Below are 21,856 nucleotides of genomic sequence, written 5' to 3' on the forward strand. Positions count from 1 at the left end.
AGACGATCCCGTAGGTGAAGAAGCCGGATGTGAAGGTTCTGGGCTTTCATGGTTACACGTGGTCTGCGTTTATGAGGACAGTTGGAGGCACTAAAACAACGTTGGAGGCACTTCAGAGAAATTACCATTCAATTCTCTGGCAACAGCTCTGGTAGACATTCCTGCAGCCAGCATGTCAATTGCACTTGAGGTACATCTGTGGCATTGTGTGGTGTGACAAAACTGCACATTTAAAGTGGTCTTTGAATATCCCCAGCACAAGGTTCACCTGTGTAATGATCATGCTTTTTAATCAGATTCTTGATATGCTACACCTGTCTGGTGGATGGATTATCTTGGCAAAAGAGGAATGCTCACTAACAGGGGTGTAAACAAATTTGAGAGAAAGAAGCTTTTTGTGGGTATGGAACATATCTTGGATCTTATATTTCAGCTCATGAAACATGGGACCCAACACGTTACATGTTTATATTTTTGTTCAGTATACTTCTGGTTGTAAACAGATCATAAGTACTTTAGTTCTTTTTATGATGACATTTCAACCAGCTTTGCCTGCTTTTCCTAATTAAAGCCATCCACTCACCTTCATGATTGTCTTCACTATTGAGTCCATGACCTGTCCAGCAAAGTTGTCAGCAGCAGCCTGGTTGGACATCAGGGAGAGGAAGGTATCCTGGTAGGTATGGGCGTCTGACGACACCTTCCCCATCATCTCTGTGTGTCAGAAATAAAACACAAGGTGACCATGGTCAATTCAATTAAATTCAAAATGCTTTATTGGCACAACAGAAGTATACAGTTCCAGTTAATCTTCATTGGATACAGTATATGCAGCACTCATACAGTACTATACACAGAGTACATACCCACTAGAGTATCCAAGCCTGTCGTAGCCAGCTGCATGGAGGCATGGCCGGTGGTGAGGGCCATCTGAACGTAGTTCCAGCCAGGAATGCCCTTCAGAAGCTCCACTGCTACTGAGGACACACTCAGGAACCTGCCAAATCAGAGTTTAGATGTCACCCATGGGAGAATGGACACTATGGATATACTTTGGGCTTCTTTGCTTGGTAATATACTTTCTTATGGAGTTTATAGACTATTCTGAAGCTTCCAGGTACTACGTTCAGTTACACCTATTTCAGGTAGATTCAAATGAAAGTCCTATCATCACCGACGACTACTTTAAGTCTATTTCCAAACCTTGTTGAATGACAAATAAAATATTGAGCTGCCAATTTTAAATGTGCAGTATTTGACATGTATTTAGCACCAGAACTACACAATGAGAGAAACAAAACAATATTCACTCACAGCTCTTCCTCTATGGTCTGAGGCTGTGTGTCACTGCTACGCTGAGACCTTGTGTTGTTGGAGGAGCCGTGGCCCTCGGGGGCCACAAACAGTCCCATTAGGCTGTGGACGAGGCCTCTGGCGAAGGTAACATCCCCCGGAGCAGTGTCTTTACTCGAGGCCAGGAGGCTCTGAGGAGGGAAAACACAGCAAGCCACACAGAGGACCAATAAACCCCATTGAACCCCAATCTCCTTTGTGACACTGTATGCACAGTATGTTTTATACAGTTACCATTGATCATCAAATAAGCCCATTAGGGATCAAACAGTCAGCCTGAAGAAATATATTATTTCTGAACCCAGTTCAGTGAGTGAGCACACAGATGAGAGGCGGCTTAGCTCACTGCATCTGCCTCTGACTGGTAATAAGTTTAAATAATAATAAGTCTGGCAACCTGGCAGAAAGGTGTAATTGCTCATCTCTGGGGTCCTGTTATACAGGTGGCCCTGTGAGTTCCCCCATCAGTCCCCATTGCTCTGTTATGTTGTTGTAGCTAGGATGTTACCAAGGTAACCCTTTGTTTGGTTTGCCCCTGTGTCTCTGATTGAGTGTTTGTATTGAGAAGGGGGTAGAGCGAGGAAGGGAGGGACAAAGAGAGAGAGGAGGAAGAGAGATAGAGAGAAAGTGGAATTATATAATGTATTCATGTCTTTACATTTGGACAACAGAGAATAGAATAAGGGGGAAAGGGTTTGTAATGCTATTCAGATAGGAAATGAAAGATAGCAACAGGCCCTACCCCAGACATAACATTCACTGCCTGTTTTCCTCTCTGCTCATCTCTGTTCTGATGCCATAACACATTGCCACCTACACACACACACACATACCTGTTGGGCCACCTTGTCGGCACTGATCCACCCCAGCAGCATATCCATTGTCACTCCAGTACAAGCTGCTTGGAGCTCAACACTGAGGTTTCCTGAACATATGTAGGAATGCAGGAGTGCCTTGTCCATTGTAAGTGCCACAGCCTAAAGGTTGGGGTTGGAGAGGTTCATGTTTGAGTATGCATCAGTAAAGTAATTTATACTATAATAATCCCATAATTACTTTGAACTAACATAATTTTTTAGGAGTAATTGTACATATCTCCTTCAAAGGGATAATTTGGGATTTTGGCAATGAGGCCCTTTATCTACTTCTCCAGACAATTGTTATGTCACTGTGTCCAGTATGAAGGAAGTTAGAGGTCGTTTCTCGAGACAATGCTAACTAGCGTTAGCACAATGGCTGGAAGTCTATGGCTGGAAGTCTATGGGTATCTACTAGCATGCTGGCAGATACCCATAGACTTCAGTCATTGTGCTAATACTAGTACTGGCTCGCGAAACTACCTCTAACTTCATTCATACTGGACACAGAGACATAAAAATGGTATCCACCAGTTCATCTGACTCTCAGCAAGTAGATAAAGGGCATCATTGCCAAAATCCTGAAGTATTCCTTTAAAGGGACAATCAGGCATTCAAATAACAACAAAACAGGCACCCCGCCACTTTTTGTGGTAAATAGCTTAGGGATGGGGCTGAAGAACTCTCAAATTCATAGACTGAGCTATATTGTCCCTTTTAGAAAATTGGTGATGAGTATCACTGTTGAGTAAGAACAGGTTTTATATCCATCCTGATATCAGATAGAAGCATTCCTAGTCACTTCCTGGTACCTAGACTATTCAGATGATATTATTTAGTATGCCGTCATACAGGCTAAATATTTATTTACTGGAGGATATTCAGACACATACTGTGCTGTACTAAGAACAGATTTAGCCCAGGGAATGGAATCTTTAGCCTGGTCCCAGATATGTTTGTGCTGTCTTGCCAATGTGACATGACAATGAACACAGGAGTTGGCTAGACAGCACAAACAGATCTGGACCAGGCTAGGGAAGCTTAACTCACATTTCTAAAGCATTCAAACGGGGCCTTTGGCCAGGGAAGGGAGGTTTACCTTGTCTAGTGGTATCCTGACCTGCTGCATGAGGGCGTTGACAGCTGCTGGTACTGAGGTATTGGGTGGCACCATGATAACATCACCAAGGGTGATGTAGACATCTGTGTAAAATCATATTTTTTGAGAAATGTCAGATAAAAGTGGCCTATCTAAAGAGGTTACTGACAAGTGAGAGCTGAAAACATGACAGTCAACATTCCCCTGAGGGGTTTGTATTTTGATCTAGTATAAATGTTGGATGTAAGTTCACATTCTAGTTTCTTTCATTGTGTTCCCTTCCAAATCAAAAGAATGTTGTTTGATTCTGTAAGTCATGACAAATAAAAACACTACCTCTGTCCTCTTCCAATTAACCTGCCTGATTCACATAGCTGAACTTAAATGAGCTAGTTTTGTAGTTGCCAGGATTTATTCTAGCACAAATTGTTTATCCAAAAGCAACAGGTCAGAAACTCCTGATACTCTATTTAATAGTTATTAAAGCGATTGCATCTTGTTTTAACCCAGATGATAACGCCATAACATGGCGAAACAGTATTGTGCTTTGTAAGGGAGTTTCCCCTTGGGATAAAGGTTTATTGTTGTTGGCCTGCATGTGGAGTCTGAATTCAAAAATGTAAAATGCATCTGATTCTGAGCATCAGATTATATTTATGTCTTCCCAACTGAATAAATACACTGACAAATCAAAAACATGTAAATGAGTGCAGATGGACATGTTGTGCTTTAGGTAAATTAGTAATTAGAGAAAGAATAAGGATGTTAATAAGAGAGTCATCAGAAAACAATAGAGATAGTAAGTAGACATGGAGATCAAACATGATGTAAGAAAAAGGTTGGAAGTGATTTAAAGAGGGCCACAATGTAAATATAACTTTTTGTGTAATCCTCAATAATTGTATTTATGCATGTTGTCTTTTTGTACTTGTTGATTGCTTTGTTCTTGGCATAGGTACCGTACCTCTGCCATGCCAGTTCCTGATGTGCTGGAGCAGGTTGATGCTTCCGACAATAGCAGGGTTCACCATGGAGACAACTGAAAGATTAGCCTCTGGGAAGTTGCTCTCGATGGCAGCTATAGTCCTACACAGGAGAGGGGAGGTGGAGAAAACATATGCCTGATAATGATTTACTCACCTAATGTAGGCTATGGTGAGCACAGACATGGAGATATCGGAGTGTGCACACATGCACGGAGCACACACACACGCACAATATTGGATCATAAATTGTGCTTCCTGTGTTATACTTATGCTACAATGTTTATTCTATTCTACTGAGCAATTTACTTTATGTTTGTATTCTTATCGTATCTTATTTCTTATTGTTGTTGCATTGGCGAGAAGGAACCTGGAAGTAAGCATTTCGTTGGATGGTGTATAACATGTGTATGCCGTACATACGACAAATAAAACTTGAAACACACACACTCACACACACACACACACATTCCAGACACCTGCAGCAAGATGAGTTTATTATGCTTATGTAATACCTTGAAGAAACTAGTTTTGACATGACTTTTGTCACAGAGAAGAAAGAGCCTGTCATTCATCATGAATAAAACACAGCTTAGGAGGTATGCATTTTTCCACCATGGTGCAGCTGACAAACCAGATTGTTGAGATAAGAAGGAATGGTAAAGTTCAGCAGTGTTTGTTGAAACTCCATCTATAGTTCATCCTGTACTCGATAACTATCTATCTCTTGCTAAACTCACAGAACCACACTACAGGTGGAAGATTCCCCTAGGTACAGATCTAGGATCAGCTTCCCCTCTCCTAATCCTAACTTAAACCATTGGTGGGGGAATGCCAAACTGACCCCAAATCAACATCTGGGGGCAACTACACCCTACACTCAGAACCACCCAAAGTTTGAAGCTAGGGTCAGTACAGTTTAAAACTCCATCAACAGTATACCCTCCATACTACAACTATCTCTCTCCTCCCAAACTCTGCCGCTTCCTCAACAATACTATCCTCAGAGCCTGGTTCCTTTCCAGGGTCCTTCCTTCTAGTTAGTTGTTTCCTTATCGGTGTGCTTCTGCTTGCTCTTTGTGCTCAAGGCCGGGTTACTGTTAAGCACTTTGTTAAGCACTTTGTTAGGCACTTTGTTAAGCACTTTGTTAGGCACTTTGTTAGGCACTTTGTTGAGCACTTTGTTAGGCACTTTGTTGAGCACTTTGTTAGGCACTTTGTTGAGCACTTTGTTAGGCACTTTGTTGAGCACTTTGTTAGGCACTTTGTTAGGCACTTTGTTAGGTACTTTGTTAAGCACCTTGTTAGGCACTTTGTTGAGCACTTTGTTAGGTACTTTGTTAAGCACCTTGTTGGGCACTTTGTTAGGCACTTTGGTAAGCACTTTGTTAGGTACTTTGGTGAGCACTTTGATAAGCACTTTGTGACAACTAATAATAGTAAATGCCATTGAGCAGAGGCTTTATCCAAAGCGACTTACTATCATGAATGCATACATTTTCATATGGATGGCCTTAGCGGGAATCAAACCCATGATCCTGGCATTGCAAGACTTCTAAGAGGCATTCTCTACCAACTGAGCCACACATGACCAACTGTTGATGTTAAATGCATTTGATTAATACATTACCTCTTGATGTTTTGCAGAAGACTCTCCCCCTCATCCAGCACCTGATTCAGGATCTTATCGGGGGTGGTGGGCATGAGGAGACGTGGCAGGGCCAGTAGCCCCTCCCACAGCGAAGTCTCCCTCTGCAGCCTCTCAAACACTACAACTGCCGTGCCCATTGTGGTCAGGGCCTGCGCTGGGTCTTTCAGCAACAGTTCCGTCAGCACCTGAGGGAACCAGCAGCATGCTTCAACATTAAACATCAAACATGATCCATCTATCTTATGTCTGAATTTGCATAATATTAGTTGCCATCCTTCCAAGTCTTGTTTGTCACTGTTGGAACAGTGAGGAAGAGGAAATTTGAGAGCACACACACAAACACACACCTGGTTGATGGTGAGCAGTGAGACCTCCAGCAGGGTGTTGTTGGACTTGCAGAAGGTGACCAGTCCGTAGGTGAGGGGGTCAACGGAGGACATGGAGGACACGTTAAGGACCATCAGGGAGAAGGAGCACAGAGACTTCTTCAACAGGTTCACTGAATCCAGCATCGCATCCAGCGCTTCCTGCTCGCTCGCACAGGGTAGAAGGATGGCACATAGGTATTTGGAATGAGTTATATACACAGAACATCATCTCAATACAAACCATTTTCTTAACATAATCACTGTCGAAAAAGGTTGTTCTGAATAACCTAAGACAATAGACAATAGGCTACACCCTGTTCTAACAGGCTAGAATACTCTTGTGATTGATTTATGGGTTGCCATATTTGTCCTTCTTTCCAAACATTACAGACCTACACTACATCTAACTCTGCAGGGAAATGAACACTGTATAACCCTTGTACAGAGTACTCCACACCATAGACACTTCCAAACAAATACATCTGTAATAGAATGAGTATTTCAAAAGAGATTACTGGAGGGTAGCAATTATATTAGAAGTATTACAGTTTACTACTGTTCCACCTCAGTCATGATGATATCTAACCCAAAGGACAAAGTTAGCCATCCATGTTATCTACAATAAGAAGAGATGCCTCAGGTGTCAATATGACCCCAGAAAATAATAACTTTATTACAATAGCCTCTGTCCAAAACTGTATTCGATTTAAATACTGTCAGGCCCGGGCAGAGGTTACTTTTTTATTTTGGATACTTATACATATACATCACCAGTCAAAAGTTTGGACACACCTACTAATTTAAGGGGTTTTCTTTATTTTTTACTATTTTCTACGTTGTAGAATAATAGTGAAGACATCAAAGCCATGAAATAACACACATGGAATCATGTAGTAACCATACAAGTGTTAAACAAATCAACATATATTTTATATTTGAGACTCTTCAAAGTAGCCACCCTTTGCCTTCCTTCCTGTGGCGGTCCTCATCATAGCGCTTGATGGTTTTTGCAACTGTACTTGAAGAAACTTTCAAAGTTCTTGAAATTTTCCGTATTGACTGACCTTCATGTCTCAAAGTAACAATGGAATGTCATTTCTCTTTTCTTATTTAAGCAGTTCTTGCAATAATATGGACTTGGTCTTTTACAAAATAGGGCTATCTTCTGTAAAACAACCCTACGTTGTCACAACACAACTGATTGGCTCAAACACATTAAACACAAAAATGTACTTTTAACAAGGCACACCTGTTAATTGAAATGCATTCCAGGTGACTACCTCATGAAGCTGGTTGAGAGAATGCCAAGAGAGGGCAAAGCTGTCATGAAGGCAAAGGGTGGCTACTTTGAAGAATCTCAAATATAAAATATATTTAGATTTGTTTAACACATTTTTGGTTACTACATGATTCCATATGTGTTTTTTATGTTTTGATGTCTTCACTATTATTCTACAATGTACAAACTTTTGACTGGTACTGTACATATTGATGATTTCCATCAGACGTACCTTGTCTCCCAGTAGGGTGTTGTTAATTCCCTCCATGGGAGAGTTGTACTTTGATTTATCTTGGTGGCTGGCATCTGGAAAATATGAAGGATATAGTTCATATATAAGCCAGCATGGTACCATTCATTACACCATCATATGTCATTGTATAAATTGTAACAAATATAAACAAGAGACATTGCCACAAAGATAGTTAACATAGGCTACAAGTGAAATAAATCAACATAGTCATATAGAGTGTAGTATTTATTAGTATTTATTAGCAGTTCACCTATATGTTTTTAGACTTTCCTATGGTTTCTCTAGCCTGAGTGCCAGTCTGTTTGTGCTATCATGTCAACTTGTTACTTATTGTCATGCCAAACATTGACAAAAATGCTTGGCTTGACAATGACAGCAATAGTTTTGGCAACAGCACAAACAGATCTGGGACCAGACCATGGTTTTCTGTTACTGAGGAAGTGGACCTACTCAGAAACTTATCCCAGAGCTCCATGATCTGAGGCTGGTCAGATGTCTTGTGCAGCACAGCACGGACTCTACCACCCATCCCAATGTCCATTAGCATGGGGGTGCCATGGGGCAGCAGGGATACCCTGTTATATATGCAGAGAGGGGGAGGAGAGGAGAGGAGAGAAAATACGGTGAGAGTGGTTATGCAGGGAGAGAAGGGGTGGAGAGAGTGGACCACTTAGACTGGTCTCAGATCTGTTTGTGCTCTTTCCAACTCCATTGCATTCATTGTCAAGCCAAACAGTCTGGCATGACAATTCAATAATGAGAGAGCAGAAACAGATAGCCACCTAAGATATTAAAATAAAAGGCAGCAGTATGTGAAAATATAAATGTACCATAAAGTAGAGTACAATGACAAGCAATAACCTTTACAAATGCCTACCATCATGCATAGCCTCTTCACAATCTTTTCACACAACCCTACACTTTGACAACAAACACCCATCAGTTACTTATGTAATAGCTGTTGTTTTTAACACAAAGAAACACTTACTGCACTTGAATGGCGGTGATAATGAGGATTTATGAAAGGCTGAAGATATGTCCAAACAAAAAGGTAGAAAATCGAAGCTATGAAGGTTGAGGCATTGTGAAAGCAACCTGTCAATCAGCCATGTAGCCAGTTACGTATTCCAACAGGTAAAGGGGAAACCAAACAGGTTCTCCTATTGTTGGTGCCCTCATGGAATGTTCTTATGCTCAACAACAATAAGTAGAATTAAGTGACAACGACAGCATGGGCTAAACATGATGATGGAGTCACTGTTGATTCCACAGATGAACTTGAAATATGCAACACACCTAACTCTACAAAGCAAGACTTTTCCATGGTCAAATGTTCAGAAAATGACTAAAATCTATCTTACCTTAAACATATTATTTGAAATGATATTGTTGACCAATACAAATTCAAAACTGTACTACAAAAAATGACTAATTAATGACATTCTCATTGTGTCTCCCTCCTCTGTGTTGTGGGGTTGCTGATCTCCGACCTGTCTCTTTGTGTCTCTCCACTCACTAAAACTATACCAGATGATAAAATGAGCCTCAACGCAAAACTAAAATATATTTATTCCTCAGTGGCATCATTGATGAATCTGAGAGGAATAATTGATGTGACACATCCACAAATGACTTAATGTATCATTATATTCATTTGTTCAGTTCTGGTGGATGTTGAGGTTTGACTTTTATAACTTATATTATGACTCATGAGGCATTTCTGCTCTGAAATCAAAGACAGCCTGTTTCCTCACACTATTCCCTGACTCTATCCTTCTAGGCAGTGGAATTGCAAAATCAAAACCACAGCATCATCCAATTCTGATAGATAACTTGACCAAAGAAGCACAGTAGTTCAGGTTCAGGAGAATGTTGTATGAGAACGGACAGTGATAGATGAGTTGAATATCCCCCCCTTACTATGCAAAGTGCTTTGAGCATCTGGAAAAGCACTATATAAAACGACAAAGTTATGTGAAGACAGAGTACCTCTTTGCATCGTGTTCTGTCCAGGATGCCCTGGTGTTTTTAGTTGGACTCTTGGAGAACAGACGAGTTGTGTTGTGGCAGGAGCTGTCTGTGTTACACATGAGGGTCTGGAGAAAGGGGAAGAAACCTGTACTGGGGAGGTTCCTCGGGGCCACATAGCCTGGAACAGACAAACAGACACCCCAATAACAGTCATTAACAGAATAACAGAATGATTTAAGTCATTTGGGTAGCACTTAACATTATAACATGGAATTGAAACATACTGTGCATATAGTTAAGACATTACAGTACTTTTTCTCAGTATTAATTAACTGGTATTTCATAGGAAAGTAAAAATGTGTATTTTTTAGGACTTACTTACAAACAATTCAACATAGTTGGTAACTACGTGACACCAAATACTGTTGGAATATACAGGTAATAACATGGTAATAAAGTGGAAACTACTGGTAACTACTAGGCCCACTGTTTCTCACATTAATCACCTTATAATTGTTAATAATATGTTATTACTTCAAATACCCTTAACGTAGTTCACATAGTTATGTTGCATAATTTACATTCCATCATAATACAATAACTTATATTTGTGCAATAATTTTTCAAATGGTGAAATGATTGCTAAGCAATGATGAAGAAAGATGAAGAAACACTGGACCTGTCTCGGAGGTCATTCATCTGGTCACTCACATGATCAAAAGGTTACACAAACATGACTAAGCAATATCAAACACATATACAGTGAACGCTAACCTGATTATTTGGATTGGTAATGAATATGGAGAAATGTAATCATCTATATTACTAAAAATACTGATCTCATCATTTGACCAGCCCATCACTAATAAAAACGGATAATACAGCAAACACTATGAGAATATGACTTGATGGAGGACATAGGACATTCCGAGCAATGAAGCACAGACGATGGTGTCTTTCATGTCATCTAACCTCAGTCAACAAACATTCCATCCAATCTCTGGAGCACCCACACATCACCACACTGGAAACAATACAGGCCTCTGAATGATCTCTGTGGTGTCAAGTCATTTAGGGCAAGGGTCACTATCATCAACCCTCCCTGCCCTGGCATTGACAGACAAATTAGACCTTGTCTGTCAACTCTACAAAGCTAAAATAATTGAGAGTGGCAGCTGGAAAGTCCTATTCGATAATTACAGATGGGGGGAAAATCAATACAGTTTCATATGGGGATATTATTTTTGGGGCAATATCGCAATATTATTTTTGCGCTAGTTGGCTGTACCTGCACCAAAACTCCAGTATTTTTCCTTCATAGCTTGTTCTCCATCTTCTTTCTGAATGGGGAGCCAATTTGTTTTCAGCACTTTTATTTCCATGACTGATCATAACTAGATTTCTCATGGCTCTCTCTTGTCCTTCTGCAGTAGACATGTGGTCAGCAATATGTTCAGAACATCAAATCACAATAAAATCACAGTATCAAATTGCAATACATATAGAATCGTGAGAATCATAAGAATCACAATACATATTGTATCGGCAGCTAAGTATCGTGATAATATCGTATCGTGAGTTCAATGGCAATTCACAGCCCTACCGATTATGCTTGGTCATGCTTTGTTGACTTAAAACTGGACAGAAACAACACAATTTACTGGTATTGCTATACGAAAGCCCATAGACCAATCATGATGGCATCTCAACTAACACAATTTGGTCACTCCTATTTGTGTTGTTAGTGTCTTTTATTTGCTGAATCACATGATGAGGAGCTTTGTGAGAGGTGAGGACCGCAGGGTCACGAGATCTCCCACATCAAACTCTTTAGAGTTTTACGTCAGGGAGGGAAACATACACACAAATCTTTTAATCTGTTGTTTTCAAGGTTTGAAAAAGATATCCAGGACAAAACCTTGTGACTGAATATGAAGCAAACAATGTAGTTAAAGTCTGTCACTAAAGGAAATGTAATTTAACGCAGTAGTATAGTGACCACATACATCTGTAAAAAATTATGATTAACTCAAGTGAAATCACTTTAGTTTAGTATTGACTGATGTATTCTCTAATCTCAAGGAGTAAATATTTTTTTAATGTGTCATAGATTCACCAACAAGTTATTACGCAACGTCATAAATCAGTGCACCTCTCTAGAAACGGTCCTTTACTTACATGAGTCTTTCATCTTAGGGGGGAACTGGGAGCGGGTGATGGCCAGGATGATGAAGATGACCAGTGGCCAAACCAGGAGGGCCACAGTCCAGCCCTGATGGACAGAATGCAAAGTTTCAGATCAAACAGTCCAGCCCTAACACACACAACACCTTACAAAAAACACAGACAATTTCTGAAGACAGTCAATGTTGCTTTCATTTGTTCATAGTTTTGTCTAAATTTGTTTAAGTGCATTGAAATTACAGAACATGTAATGGTGATCTAAAATGTGTGTCTTAATGTGTAATAGATCATCAGAGACTTAGAACATGAGAAAATTAGTTTGGTATGACATTATTATTTATGTTCAAGATGTCACTCATGCTCTTCATATAATTATTGAAGGAATAGCTTTCACAATAAACCAGCTTGGTTTTTTTTACATACCGGTTGTCGAATGACACCAAGGGCATTTTTCCAAAGTAAAAGTCGCAGCTGTTGGAAAAATCCGGCCATCAGTAAAGGAAGCTGGAGGAGAAAACAATGGGGGAAAATGACTTGTCAAATGATGTATATGTCATTGTTGAATACTATAAAATACAAATCATTATAATATGCTCAGTACTATAATATAATCAGTACTATTTGTACCATTATATAAAGTTATTTAATCATTGCATTTAACAGACACTAAGGAAAAAGACTGTAGGGTTTCGTTATGTATTAATTTATCCTGAATTCGAATATTGGAAAAGTGTGAGGTTTTTGTCGTGTTATTTGAATGCATTAAAATCTGAGCAAATGGCTTTAATGTAGTCTATCTACTTTGTGTCTCTGTGAATATAACATTGGTTGTAAATAGTTAGAGATGTTTTTTTTAAGATAGAGAAACTAGACCATGACCTGAATTCCCTAATATAATTTGGCCAGATCTAGGCCAACATTGTTTTATTTATATCAATACGATCACGTTACATATTCTCCCCACATTAGCCTGGCTATCATCATCTTTAGAACATATTTAAATTAACACAAAACATATAACACGAAAATAACATTTCAATTTCAAATACGTTACATTTGTTCTTGATTTTTCGCGGGTAGCCTAAAGTCCTTATCGGATATTATCGACAGACTCCAACCGGGACATCGTAAAAGTAAATCCTAGCAGTCGCTCTCCGTCAGTCGGAACAACTTGAAGAAAATAAAGAAAACAGGCTACTTCAATCCACAGCTTTTCGTGATTTAGTATAATATGCGGAATAATTTGTGGGCACAGCCAACAGTTACAGTCCAAGGTGGTTGTCTGAATCCAAATGAGTTTGCCGTGATTCTTGGCTTCTGCAGGTGCTTCAAATACAGTCATGGACTGATAATGCAACCCAAGGGGCGGGTGTTGTAACTTGCCTGTCCTGTTTATTTGATTGTGTGTGTGCGTACGTGTGTGTGTAAAATTCGCTCCCAAGCTAATATTTTAAATGTTATAACTATTTTAATGCAGGCTAGAGCATGTTGTCTATGAAGTTAATTTGCCTTCGATTTGTGTTGTGAATTCTGTTCTCCAATAGCTAATTGTGGTCTTATTAGTGAGCGGCCCACGTTACCAAACATGTTACATATTGCAAACCACAACTTCCCACCCGGCACAAACTGGTTGAAATAGAGTTGTTTCAACGTAATTTGTCAACGTATTGTGACGTGGATCTATGTTTAAAATACACTGGATTTGTAAAAAGTCATCAACATAAACTGTTGTTTTGAGATTGAAATTTTAACCACAGGATTATTTCATTATTGTAACCCACTTTCAACATCAACTAATCTTGTATAAAATATGTTGAATATGTACCTTTGAAACAATGTCAGATTTTCAACTTCATATCCACTATCAAAACAATTAACAATAGGCTGGGCAGCACTTCCTACAGTTATGTTGACATGCAGCTATTTGGTCTCTCATCCAGGGTTTTAACCAAAACCAGCGCTGCTTAGCTTTTATATTTGTCACTGACGATTAGCAATGTGCTATGTTGAGAATGATTATTAAGAAACCTCTTCATAACTAAATATATTCACTGTTGCTTTGAAGTCATTCCTAAGAATATGTTCAACAGAGCAAATCAAATCAACGTTTATTTGTCACGTGCGCGGAATACAACAGGTTTCACCTTACAGTGAAATGCTTACTTACAAGCCCTAACCAAAAGTGAACATTTTAAGTAAAAAATAGGTATTAGGTAAACAATGGATAAGTAAAGAAATAAAAATAAAAACAGTAAAATAACAGTTGTGAGGCTATATACATGAGGTACTGGAACAGAGTCATTGTGCGGGGGGCACTGGGGCTAATTGAGGTAATATGTACATGTAGGTATAGTCTGGGTAGCCATTTGATTACCTGTACAGGAGTCTTATGGCTTGGAGGTAAATGCTGTTGAGAAGCCCTTTGGTCCTAGACTTGGCCTTCCTCTGACACTGCCCAGTGTAGAGGTCCTGGATGGCAGGCAGCTTGGCCCCAGTGATGTACTGGGCCGTACGCACTACCCTCTGTAGTGCCTTGCGGTTGGAGGCCGAGCAGTTGCTGTCACATCCTGACCATAGAAAGCCTTTATTTTCTATGGTGGAGTAGGTCAGGGTGTGACTTGGGGGTGTTCTAGCTTATGATTTCTATGTGTAGTCTAGTTTTTGTATGTCTATGTTGGCCTGGTATGGTTCCCAATCAGAGGCAGCTGTCTATCGTTGTCTCTGATTGGGGATCATATTTAGGTAGCCTTTTCCCACCTGTTGTTTGTGGGATCTTGTTTTTGTATTGTTGCTTTTGAGCACTACAAGGCTGTACGTTCGTTTGTTTGTTTCTCTTTATTGTTTTTGTTGCTGGTTCACATTCAACTAAATTATGATGAACCCAAATCACGCTGCGCTTTGGTCTACCCATTATGACGATCGTTACAGTTGCCGTACCAGGCAGTGATGCAACCAGGATGCTTTCGATGTTGCAGCTGTAGAACCTTTTGAGGATCTGAGGGCCCATGTCAAATCTATTCAGTCTTCTGAGGGAGAATAGGTTTTGTCTTGTCTCTTCACGACTGTCTGTGTGTTTGGACCATTCTAGTTTGTTGGTGATGTGGACACCAAGGAACTTGAAGCTCTCAACCTGCTCCACTACAGCCCCGTTGATGAGAATGGGGGCGTGCTCGGTCCTCCTTTTCCTGTAGACCACAATCATCTCCTTTGTCTTGATTATGTTGAGGCATAGGTTGATATTCTAGCACCACCCAGTCAGGTCTCTGACCTCCTCCCTATAGGCTGTCTCGTCGTTGTCTGTGATCAGGCCTATCACTGTTGTGTCGTCTGCAAACTTAATGATGATGTTGGAGTCGTGCCTGGCTATGCAGTCGTGGGTGAACAGGGAGTACAGGAGGGGACTGTGCACGCACCGCTGAGGGGCTTCAGTGTTGAGGATCAGCGTGGCAGATGTGTTGCTACCTACCCACACCACATGAGGGTGGCCTGTCAGGAAGTCCAGGATCCAGTTGCAGAAGGAAGTGTTAATTCCCATGATCCTTAGCTTAGTGATTAGCTTCAAGGGCATTATGGTGTTGAACGCATGTATAATCAATTATACTATTTAGGCCTAAATTGCATTTGCAAAGCCATCAACAGCTATTGTTTGAATTCAACTCAGGGTTATACTAAACATAGACAATTAATATAGGCCTATGGTTTCAAGCTTTGAATTCTTTCAATTATAACCTTCAAGTGAATCATTGATGATTACAATTGAAATAACATCTCAGCGAATACAACAATAAAAGTTAAAGAATAGGACTAAATCAAATTAATTTTATATAAACTGCATTCAAAGTTAGATTAGATTAGATTTAGTCCTATTCTTAAATATATATGTTTTTTTGGTTGAGATGGAGATGTGAATACAACATACAGTACCAGTAAAAGATTTGAACACACCTACTCATTTTCTTTATCTTTAATATTTTCTACATTGTAGAATAATAGTGAAGACATCAAAACAATTTTTTATTAAACACATGGAATCATGTAGTAACCAAAAAATGTTAAACAAATCTAAATATATTTTACATTTGAGATTCTTCAAAGTAGACACCATTTGACTTGATGACAGCTATGCCCACTCTTGGCATTCTCTCAACCAGCTTCACCTGGAATGCTTTTCCAACCGTCTTGAAGGAGTTCCTACATAAGCTGAGCACTTGTTGGCTGCTTTTCCTTCACTCTGCAGTCCAACTCATTCCAAACCATCTCAATATGGTTGAGGTCAGGTGATTGTGGAGGTAGGTCATCTGATGCAGCGCGCTGTTACTCTCCTTCTTAAATGGAACTGTAACTAAGTAAACTTATACTCTGTTTTATTATATCTGATTAACAATATGAGTTCATAAGAAGGTATTGTATGACACGGACAAGGAGTAATTAAAGTTAATGAACACCATTCCAACTAGACAGAAACAAATGAGTTGTGGATTAATTAAGCAGATAAGGTAGTTAACCTATGGTTGAACCGACGAAACTGAGCTCTGGGGTGTTTTTTACTCACAGGAGCGGCCAGAGCCGTCAGTCAGCCAGGAGCGACCAGAGCCGTCAGTCAGCTCCTCGCTGACTGACGGAGCCAGGCTGTGAGTGCATTCCTAGGTTTTCTGTTTATTAGAACTGTCAGCTAAGTGGTGATCGATAATGTTGGGGGGTCAAAATTTAATTCAGTTATGTTGTGTGTCCTGTGTATGTGCTAGGGGGGTCAGAATGAACCTTTAAAGTTCCCTTTAACCCGGTCTGGAGGAGGAGATTCATTTTAGGAGCAATAAAATGACGTCATGTTATTGTATATAAACTGTATCTCGTGGTAACGTGGCAGCGCGCTCCGAGAATAAATTCTGTTACCTATTATTGATAAGACAGGTCTCCGTCTATTTTATGCAAACAAGTATCTTACAAATTCTCATAAAATAGATTAAGGGAATTCAATTAATGAAAACACATTGGTATAATTAAATTACAGTAACAACCTCGTCCTCCTCTTCTGGGGAGGAGAAGCGAGAAGGATCGGAGGAGCTAAACGCAGCGTGGTAAGTGTTTTAAAACATAAACTTAACACTATGAAATACAAAACAATAAACTTGAAATGAACGAAACAGTTCCATGTGGCAACAAACACTGACACGGAAGACAAACACCCACCACCCAAAACTGAAACGCAGGCTACCTAAGAATGATTCTCAATCAGGGACAACAATTGACAGCTGCCTCTGATTGAGAACCATACTAGGCCGAACTCAAAAACCAACATAGAAAAACCAACATAGACTGCCCACACAACTCACACCCTGACCATACTAAAACAAAGATCAAATAACATAACTATGGTCAGAACGTGACAGTACCCCCCCCCCCCACAAAGGTGCGGACTCCGGCAAAACATGAACCTATAGGGGAGGGTTTAGGTGGGTGTCTGTCCACGGTGGCGGCTCTGGTTTGGGTCCCCACTTCACCATAGTCTCCGGAGTGAAGGGCGATTCCGGCATCGCCGCCGTGACAGGCAGCTCTGGCAGCTCCTGGCTGACTGACGGCTCTGGCCGCTCCTGGCTGACTGACGGCTCTGGCCGCTCCTGGCTGACTGACGGCTCTGGCAGATCCTGGCTGACTGACGGCTCTGGCCTCTCCTGGCTGACTGACGGCTCTGGCAGCTCAGGACAGACTGGCGACTCTGGCAGCTTAGGACAGACTGGCGACTCTGGCAGCTCAGGACAGACTGGCGACTCTGGCAGCTCAGGACAGACTGGCGACTCTGGCAGCTCAGGACAGACTGGCGACTCTGGAAGCTCAGGACAGACTGGCGACTCTGGCAGCTCAGGACAGACAGGAGACTTTGGTAACTCAAGACAGACTGGCGACTCTGGCAGCTCAGGACAGACGGGAGACTCTGGCAGCTCAGGACGGACGGGAGACTCTGGCAGCTCAGGACAGACGGGAGACTCTGGCAGCTCAGGACAGACGGGAGACTCTGGCAGCTCAGGACAGACGGGAGACTCTGGCAGCGCTGGAGAGGAGGAAGGCTATGACAGCACAGGACCGGCGGGAGCACCTGTAGGGAAAAGACGGAGAAACAGCCTGGTGCGGGGGGCTGCCACCAGAGGGCTGGTACGTGGAGGTGGCACCGGACAGACCGGACCATGAAGGCGCACTGGAGCTCTTGAGCACCGAGCCTGCCCAACCATACCTGTTTGAATGCTCCCCGTAGCCAGGCCAGTGCGGTGAGATGGAATAGCCCGCACCGGGCTGTGTAGGCGAACCGGGGACACCATGTGTAAGGCTGGTGCCATGTACACCGGCCCGAGGAGACACACTGGAGACCAGATGCATAGAGCCGGCTTCATGGCACCTGGCTCGATGCCCACTCTAGCCCGGCCGATACAAGGAGCTGGAATGGACCGCACTGGGCTATGCACACGCACCGTAGATACCGTGTGCTCCACCGCATAACACAGTGCCTGCCCGGTCCCTCTCTCTCTCCGGTAAGCACGGGAAGTTGGCGCAGGTCTCCTACATGCCTCCTCCCCGTGCTGCCTCCTCAAAACACCGCCTCTCAGATTTCGCTGCCTCCAGCTCAGCCTTGGGGCGGCGATATTCTCCAGCCTGTGCCTATGGTCCCTTGCCATCCAGAATCTCCTCCTAAGTCCAGGAGTCCTGCGAAACACAAGTACAGTAATATTTTTGTAATACAGTAAATAGCCTAATCTTACAAACTAATTTAATAGTAGTTATTTAACCTTAAAATGAGTAACATATCCATGGCCACATTTTGAGGTTGGCCTAATGTAACTATAAATGTCTTCTTATGTAATCATATAAAGCTTGCAAAGGTCACAGGTCTGTGGAAGTCTTCACAATTGCTTTAATAATCTGTGCAGGATCTTAAACATTATTGATAACTTGCGCTATGTACTTTTAATGTAATCTCAACTGCAATCCAGGTCATTTGGTTGCGCTATTTGATGAAGCACAGTTAAATTGTTGTATAAACAAACAATATATCTGACACTGTATTTGAACTTTACTGTGCTTTTAAATGGTTGAATGCACAGTGATAACACATTCTGTTGATAACTAAACCAAAAATCCAACATTGTTTTTCTATTGGAATTTGGTTGTGCTTTTAGATGAGATTTGTCAAACATATTCCCACGAGGGGGTCCAATCCGGCCCACACGTGGTTTAAGTTTTAAAAGAAACTCACTCAGGATTCTTTTAAATAATTAAAACAAAATTGAAACTGTGTAGAAATGATAATGGACCTATATTCATAGAGTTTATTTTCATGGGGAAGGGAGACGTAAATTAGGGCTGGTTCATCAGAGTTAGACACAGTCTGTCCTTTTTAGAGCCAAGGGAGTCAAGTTACTTATGTGCCCTGATTTGAGGCCCTTCAGAATGCTTCTAGCCACCTCACTCAGTTCACTATGGTGTCTGAATAAAGTCAAGTATCTCCTTACTACTAAAAAACTGGTATTTTTCTTTCTCTCCTGTGCTCTCCCTCTCCCTTTGTATCTCCTTACTACTAAAACTGGTTATTCATTCATAACAAATATATTATTTTTATTACGTTTGCAATTGCAACAAATAATCTGCTCAGACCCCAACCAAGGAACATCAAAAGTCGTGCTATAAATTCACAGACAACACAAAGATTCCTTGATGTCCTTCCAGATTCCCTCTGTCTACCCATGGATGCCAGAGGACAAAAATCAGTTAACCACCTAACTGAGGAACTCAATTTAACCTTGCACAATACCCTAGATGCAGTTGCACCCCTAAAAACTAAAAACATTTCTCATAAGAAACTAGCTCCCTGGTACACAGAAAATACCCGAGCTCTGAAGCAAGCTTCCAGAAAATTGGAACGGAAATGGCGCCACACCAAACTGGATGTCTTCCGACTAGCTTGGAAAGACAGTACCGTGCAGTACCGAAGAGCCCTTACTGCTGCTCGATCATCCTATTTTTCTAACTTAATTGAGGAAAATAAGAACAATCCGAAATTCCTTTTTGATACTGTCGCAAAGCTAACTAAAAAGCAGCATTCCCCAAGAGAGGATGGCTTTCACTTTAGCAGTGATAAATTCATGAACTTCTTTGAGGAAAAGATTATGATTATTAGAAAGCAAATTACGGACTCCTCTTTAAATCTGCGTATTCCTTCAAAGCTCAGTTGTCCTGAGTCTGCACAACTCTGCCAGGACCTAGGATCAAGAGAGACGCTCAAGTGTTTTAGTACTATATCTCTTGACACAATGATGAAAATAATCATGGCCTCTAAACCTTAAAGCTGCATACTGGACCCTATTCCACCTAAACTACTGAAAGAGCTTCTTCCTGTGCTTGGCCTTCCTATGTTGAACATAATAAACAGCTCTCTATCCACCGGATGTGTACCAAACTCACTAAAAGTGGCAGTAATAAAGCCTCTCTTGAAAAAGCCAAACCTTGACCCAGAAAATATAAAAAAATATCGGCCTATATCGAATCTTCCATTCCTCTCAAAATTTTTAGAAAAGGCTGTTGCGCAGCAATTCACTGCCTTCCTGAAGACAAACAATGTATACGAAATGCTTCAGTCTGGTTTTAGACCCCATCATAGCACTGAGACTGCACTTGTGAAGGTGGTAAATGACCTTTTAATGGCATCAGACCGAGGCTCTGCATCTGTCCTCGTGCTCCTAGACCTTAGTGCTGCTTTTGATACCGTCGATCACCACATTCTTTTGGAGAGATTGGAAACCCAAATTGGTCTACATGGACAAGTTCTGGCCTGGTTTAGATCTTATCTGTCGGAAAGATATCAGTTTGTCTCTGTGAATGGTTTGTCCTCTGACAAATCAACTGTAAATTTTGGTGTTCCTCAAGGTTCCGTTTTAGGACCACTATTGTTTTCACTATATATTTTACCTCTTGGGGATGTCATTCGAAAACATAATGTTAACTTTCACTGCTATGCGGATGACACACAGCTGTACATTTCAATGAAACATGGTGAAGCCCCAAAATTGCCCTCGCTAGAAGCATGTGTTTCAGACATAAGGAAGTGGATGGCTGCAAACTTTCTACTTTTAAACTTGGACAAAACAGAGATGCTTGTTCTAGGTCCCAAGAAACAAAGAGATCTTCTGTCGAATCTGACAATTAATCTTAATGGTTGTACAGTCATCTCAAATTAAACTGTGAAGGACCTCGGCGTTACTCTGGACACTGATCTCTCTTTTGAAAAACATATCAAGACCATTTCAAGGACAGCTTTTTTCCATCTACGTAACATTGCAAAAATCAGAAACTTTCTGTCCAAAAATTATGCAGAAAAATTAATCCATGCTTTTGTCACTTCTAGGTTAGACTACTGCAATGCTCTACTTTCCGGCTACCCGGATAAAGCACAAAATAAACTTCAGTTCGTGCTAAATACGGCTGCTAGAATCCTGACTAGAACCAAAAAATTTGATCATATTACTCCAGTGCTAGCCTCCCTACACTGGCTTCCTGTCAAAGCAAGGGCTGATTTCAAGGTTTTACTGCTAACCTACAAAGCATTACATGGGCTTGCTCCTACCTATCTCTCTGATTTGGTCCTGCCGTACATACCTACACGTACGCTACGGTCACAAGACGCAGGCCTCCTAATTGTCCCTAGAATTTCTAAGCAAACAGCTGGAGGCAGGGCTTTCTCCTATAGAGCTCCAATTTTATGGAACGGTATGCCTACCCATGTCAGAGACGCAAACTCGGTTTCAACCTTTAAGTCTGAAGACTCATCTCTTCAGTGGGTCATATGATTGAGTGTAGTCTGGCCCAGGAGTG

The 21,856-nt window shown here is 41.1% G+C and overlaps 1 protein-coding gene across 2 annotated transcripts in view; it reads right to left on the reverse strand.

Annotated features, from left to right (window-relative positions):
• abca12 (ATP-binding cassette, sub-family A (ABC1), member 12) overlaps positions 1–13,330 on the reverse strand; it is an 86,330-nt gene extending 73,000 nt beyond the window's left edge. For both annotated transcript variants that reach the window (XM_064944428.1, XM_064944427.1), the window contains exons 1-14: positions 13,053–13,330; positions 12,422–12,502; positions 11,993–12,086; positions 9,833–9,992; positions 8,294–8,418; positions 7,823–7,896; positions 6,291–6,470; positions 5,923–6,128; positions 4,274–4,395; positions 3,310–3,413; positions 2,187–2,330; positions 1,315–1,484; positions 867–997; positions 584–714 (exon numbers count right to left, since the gene is read on the reverse strand). In XM_064944428.1, coding sequence (XP_064800500.1) covers positions 584–714; positions 867–997; positions 1,315–1,484; positions 2,187–2,330; positions 3,310–3,413; positions 4,274–4,395; positions 5,923–6,128; positions 6,291–6,470; positions 7,823–7,896; positions 8,294–8,418; positions 9,833–9,992; positions 11,993–12,086; positions 12,422–12,490 — 1,710 coding nt within the window. In that variant the 5' untranslated portion in view covers positions 12,491–12,502; positions 13,053–13,330. The remainder of the gene's footprint in view (positions 1–583; positions 715–866; positions 998–1,314; positions 1,485–2,186; positions 2,331–3,309; positions 3,414–4,273; positions 4,396–5,922; positions 6,129–6,290; positions 6,471–7,822; positions 7,897–8,293; positions 8,419–9,832; positions 9,993–11,992; positions 12,087–12,421; positions 12,503–13,052) is intronic.
• Between the last annotated feature and the right edge of the window lie 8,526 nt (positions 13,331–21,856).

This window comes from Oncorhynchus masou, chromosome 29 (genome assembly GCF_036934945.1).
Source record: "Oncorhynchus masou masou isolate Uvic2021 chromosome 29, UVic_Omas_1.1, whole genome shotgun sequence".
NCBI lineage: Eukaryota > Metazoa > Chordata > Actinopteri > Salmoniformes > Salmonidae > Oncorhynchus > Oncorhynchus masou.